The following is a 5,302-nucleotide window of genomic DNA, read 5'->3' as shown; positions in this document are numbered from 1 at the left end:
CCAGTCCGACGGCGGCGGATCCGGTCCCCGCGGCCTGGCCCCTGCGCGTCTCCGGCTGGCCGCACCACCCTCGTTGTCCTCGACCGCCGCGGACCCCCGCACGGCTCGCGCCTCCACCCCCCTCGGCCCGCGACCCCGGGATCCTCCCCGGCGCTTCTCGGGCGCCCTTCCCCAGCTGCTGCACGAGCCTGCCGGCCGGCGGCGACCCGGCGCTCCTGGCCTCTGCCATGGGCGCCACCCCCCTGCAGCTCCTCATCCCTCCCATGGCCTCGTTTCGGCCGGCCGTGGTTGGGTCTTAGGCCTGCGGCCGGTTTTGGGTGCGTTCGCAGTCTGCCTCCTATGCAGGCGGCCCCCTCGTCTCCAGCGGCCTTCCTCCCCTCCCGAGCCACGGTGGCGGCTCTCGTGTGGAGGCGGTGACGCATCTGTGGTTGTGGCTGGCACTAGGCTTCCCGCGGCGGTCCTTGTCGGTGCTGGTCCGGCCCGGCAGCCTCAGGCCCGCGTCTCTCCGGTGTTCCTCGCTGCCGGCGTCCGCTACCGGGCAGCTCCGGCCTTGGCGGCTAGGTAGCTGCGTCCCTTCCAGCTCACCTTGCTTGCCGATGTCCCGATGGCTAAGGCCACAGCAGTTTGGATCTGCGTCCTCCAGTCCTCGCTTGCTGTCGTTGCTGGACGCTGTCGCCCCGGTACCCCCGCGTGGTTCGCCTCGTCGCCCGCCCTACCCAGTACGCCTCAAAGCTTCCCCCTTTTGCCTGATCCTATGCTCGTGGATTCGGAGGAGGTGCCATCCTCCGGCGGCAGGTGCAACCCGCCTACCCCTTCCTGACATGGTGGTTTCGACTAGCGTTGGCCTCCCCATCTACGTTTCCGGATTTGGCGGCAATGGGATTGCTCAGCTTTAGGCCAGGGAGAGATCCCTGCTCGGCTTGCCGGTGCTGGTAGCGACGGCGCCCGCGGGTGTCGTGTCCTTCTTGGAGGCGCTGCCAAGGCCTTCAGCTTAGCCCCTCTTCGAGCTCAGGGGAAACCCTAGGTACGGGTCCCCCGGACCGGATAGTGGCGATGTCCTGGCATCATCTTCCTTCTTGAAGGCACTATCTTGCTCGCTCGAGGTGTCCCCGTTTTCGGCTCGGACGATGGTGGAATTCTTGTTGGTTTGGCATTACCATTCTTGGCTAGGGTCTGGCTGATTTAGCTGTGTTGTATCCTCTCATCCCCTGTCTCTCTCCTCTGGGCACCATGTACACGCCTTCCTGCATTCGTGTTATGTGTTGTACCCCTTTTATACTCATTCTACTTCTTTCTATCAATGCGATGATACGCAAGCTTTGCGCATTCGCGAAAATTCTCTTCCTGCAGCTAGCAGGAAGTTGATGCATGTATGCATTTTGAAACACTTGTCGTGATTTTAGTTTAATTTTGTACTAAAATCACGACAAGTATTTTGAAAAGCAGGGAGCAGTATGTATTTTACATAGCCAATCAGGCCATGCCTTGTTAACCCAAGCACTCTCGAGTCTCGAGAGCTACAATTTGTAGCCTACAAATGTGTGCAGTTTCATTCAGTTTCAACACTGCCTAACACTCGTTGTGTTATCTCTGAAGCAGCTCAACTGTCTGGATCGCACCGAGCGGGAGGGTTTGAGCGGAAAGCTGTCGCGGGGGAAGAGGTCGGTGGCAGTCATGAAGAGGAACGTGTGGATCATGATCGGCATGCTGGGAGTGTCCACATGTCTGCTCTACCTGATGATCTCCGTACTCAACAGTGAGGTGTCGGCCCTCGAAGTGGAGGCCGCCAAGCTCGAAAGCGGCCCTCTTCAGGTGGACTTCGGCTTGACTGAAGTAAGAAACCGATCCAGTTTAGGAGCCGTGCCTTTCTCGATGTACTATGCAAGTGCCGGATGTTGTTTTAGGTGTGAGCGCTTGGAGATGGTGTTATTGGCAACAGCCGTGAAAGTTATGTGCCGATTGCTCAGTTTTATCGCTGTGTGTCTTTTGTGTTCCTCTCTTACGTGCCTGCATGTTATGAGCTGCGTGGATTCACTCTGTCAGGCAGCATCTCGTCGTGGCAGACAAATGCAAAGCGCGTGGCGTGAGGTCGCTCGTTAGTCGTTACTGTTCCACTGTTTACGGGAGGCGGACCCTGACTTTTAGGATGGGGTCTCAAGACGACTGGTGCCGCACACGGCTCGATCCAGTCGCCACTTCCGCAAGGAAGGACCGTGCGTACGGAACGGCGGTGAATCCTGCGAACAGTTGTCGGCGTGGTCTGGTTTTTCAAGGATAACAGTCTGGTCTGGTCGCCCGCGCCGTGCCGTGTGTTGGTAAGTACGTGGTTTCTCTCGTCCGCGGATGAGGCGGGGCAAGAAGAACGATACAGTACCATTTGTCGGAAACTTCACCTGGAAATAACCTTATCCAGAACGTCTAGTGAAATCTGACCATTCCAGTTATCGCCAGCATGCAGGTACGGCCCGGCGGTACGCGTGGAGGCGCGGAGCCATGATTTTTTTTTTTAAGCCCTAGGGCTAGCTAGCCATGATTAAATAACAAAGGTCAATACAAATTCAACCATACAGGAAAAAAGATTACATTCATCCTTGGAGAGCCCAGGTCTTCAATCTCCTGCATCCGCAGGCATTGCGTCATGAGCATAGGTCGATGCCGCCTCTGGGCCTTCGCCTTGGCAAGCCAAAAAAATTCAACCTAGGAGTTTGTGGAAGCAGCGGCCGGAAAATTGTTGACGTAGACCAGGAGATGCTAGCAGTCGTGATCTGCGAAGCAAATCACCATCACGCAGAAGAAAACACTGAGAAGGGCATGTAAAAACTCCGAAGACCACGAAAAGCCGGACGTATCCACCGAAAAGCTAAACCATCTTTAGATTTGAGATGTTTTAATCGAGACGTGCCTTACTCTAGTGAGGATTTGAGCTCCCCGATAGATGTAGGTTCCGCTCGGTATGCTGTCATTTGTTTGTTTAACGGGGTGCTTAATTATAGCATGAAAGTCCGAGTTGAAGGTGTTAGATTGTATAGTTTCCGTATATGTGTACGTATGATGTAACGTTGTATCCCTTCATTGTATATACGTGATAGGCCACTCCTAGAGGGTCGTGCCGGTTCCTCCAAAACATATTGTCTTACATGGTATCACGCTAGGTTACGATCGCTTCCGCTAAAACCCTAATACCCGTACCGCCGCCGCCGCCACTCCCGATCGCGCCGCCGCCATGTCGAGCGCCGCCACGTCTGGTTCCACCACCGCGGGGTTCCTGCCGACCTCCCTTGCGGCGCTGCTGTCCCTCCCGCTAGACACCGCCGCTGTGTCGGCCCCGCTCGGGACCCGAAGCGTAGGCTCCTTCTTCTCGACTCCGCCGGCGCCATCGTCGTTCGAGCACGAGCTCGCGGTGCACACCGCGGCAGCGTCGACGCCTCCTCTCCTGCGGGTGCTACCCCGCCGCTACCGCCGGTGGCGCCCGAGTCCGCCTTGATGGCTGGGTTGTCGGCGTCGGGCCCGGCTGCGGCGCCATCTGCCCCCGCGTCCTTTATTCCTCCGGCAGCGTCCCCGGTCACGCTGACGGCCTCTATGGTGCCCTCACCTCAGGCCGTCTCCTCGACGGGATCGTCGACGCCGCCGCCGTTTCACTTCGGCCATCTTATCACCATCAAGTTGTCATCTGACAACTACATCTTCTGACGGGCGCAGGTTCTTCCGCTCCTTGGGAGCCATTACCTATTTGTCTACGTCGACGGCTCTCTCCCTTGCCCCCCTTCGCGCTGGTGGACAGCGTGCACGGTCCGGTCTACAATCCGGCTCACCGTGTTTGGATGGGGAAGGACCAGGCGAACCTCTCCTCCATCCAGGGGTCGCTCTCTCCGGCTGTCGCCGGGCTTGTTGTTTTCGCCAAGACGTCTCATGAGACCTGGACCATCCTTGAGCGCTCCTTTGCAGCGCAGTCTCAGGCTCGTGTCTCTGCGCTCCGTCGTCAGCTTGGCGAGTGCGAGAAGCTTAACTCCACGGCCACGGAGTTCTACAAAAAGGTCAAGGGCCTTGCTGACACGTTGGCCTCCATTGGACAGCCGCTCACTGACTCCGAGTTCAATTCCTTCATCGTCAACGGGCTCGACGAGGAGTATGATGCCTTGGTTGAGATCATCAACGAGCGGGGCAACTCTACTCCCATGATGGCACATGAGGTCTACTCCCGTCTTCTCCTCACCGAGCAGCGTGTCGAGGCGCGCTGCTCCAAGGCCAATCACGGCTCCCTCTCCGTGAACGCCACCACTAAGGGTGGCCGCAGCTCGTCCAAGGGGCCGCCCCCGGCTTCGTCATTGTCGGCTCCCCCCCACGTCTACAACCTTACCAGGGGCCGGTGTCGACGCGTGTGTCAGTTGTGTGGCATTGAGGGGCACTGGTCCTCCAAGTGTCACAAACGCTTTCAGCGGACCTTCCTTGGTCTTGGCAATGACGGCAAGGATACACGCAACTTTGCCCGTCAGGTTGCCATGGCTGATCGTCCGGCGCCGCAGAAGCAACAAGGACACACTCAGTCCTACTCCATCGATCCCCACTAGTACATGGACTCTGGGGCGACGGAGCACCTAACGAGCGAGATGGGGAAGCTTCACACTCGTGAACCCTATCACGGCTCCGACAAGATCCACACCGCCAATGGAGTAGGTATGCACAACTCTCATATTGGTCAAGCATCTATTCTCACTAGACATGCCAATAGGAGTCTTCAGCTTCGCAATGTTCTTAGAGTTCCATCTGTGACACATAATCTTCTTTCAGTTCCTAAACTCACACGTGATAATAATGTGCTTTGTGAATTTCATCCTTTTGATCTTTTTATTAAGGATCAGGGCACGAGGGACATTCTTCTTAGTGGGCGGCTGTGCCAGAGCCTCTATCGTTTGGGTCATCCTGGCGTCGCTCGCGTTTTCAGTGGAGTTCGGGTCTCTCCGTCACAGTGGCATGCTCGTCTTGGTCACCTGGCCACACCTCTTGTCTGCCATGTTTTGCGTCGTCATGAGCTTCCTAGCTTGTCTAGTAATAAAGATGTAGCAGTGTGTGATGCTTGTCAGCAGGGGAAGAGTCATCAACTCCCCTTTTCAGAGTCCAGTCGTGAGGTGAAACATCCTTTAGAACTTGTGTTTTCAGATGTATGGGGTCCTACTCAGACTTCTGTTAGTGGTCACAATTATTATATCAGTTTCGTTGATGCTTATAGTCGCCTACCTGGTTTTATCTTATTAAACGTAAATCTGATGTGTTTGACATTTTTGTTCAGTTTCAAAAACATGTT

The 5,302-nt window shown here is 56.3% G+C and overlaps 2 protein-coding genes across 2 annotated transcripts in view; both read left to right on the top strand.

The window, feature by feature from the left end:
• On the top strand, window positions 1-1,957 carry LOC123058111 (uncharacterized; the record flags this gene model as incomplete). Its single annotated transcript, XM_044480934.1, is given in 2 exon segments — window positions 1-719; window positions 1,597-1,957. Coding segments are annotated over 2 exon segments (484 nt in total), but the record flags the coding sequence as incomplete, so codon positions are not given.
• Window positions 1,958-3,821: 1,864 nt separating this feature from the next.
• LOC123056848 (adenylate isopentenyltransferase 5, chloroplastic-like) overlaps window positions 3,822-5,302 on the top strand; it is a 65,335-nt gene continuing 63,854 nt past the window's right edge. The window contains exon 1 of the mRNA XM_044480099.1: window positions 3,822-4,126. Within this exon, the coding sequence (XP_044336034.1) occupies window positions 3,822-4,126 (305 nt within the window). The remainder of the gene's footprint in view (window positions 4,127-5,302) is intronic.

This window comes from Triticum aestivum, chromosome 3A, assembly GCF_018294505.1.
Source record: "Triticum aestivum cultivar Chinese Spring chromosome 3A, IWGSC CS RefSeq v2.1, whole genome shotgun sequence".
NCBI lineage: Eukaryota > Viridiplantae > Streptophyta > Magnoliopsida > Poales > Poaceae > Triticum > Triticum aestivum.
The sequence above is the reverse complement of the archived record's forward strand: the minus strand, read 5'-3'. Positions and strand labels throughout refer to the sequence as shown.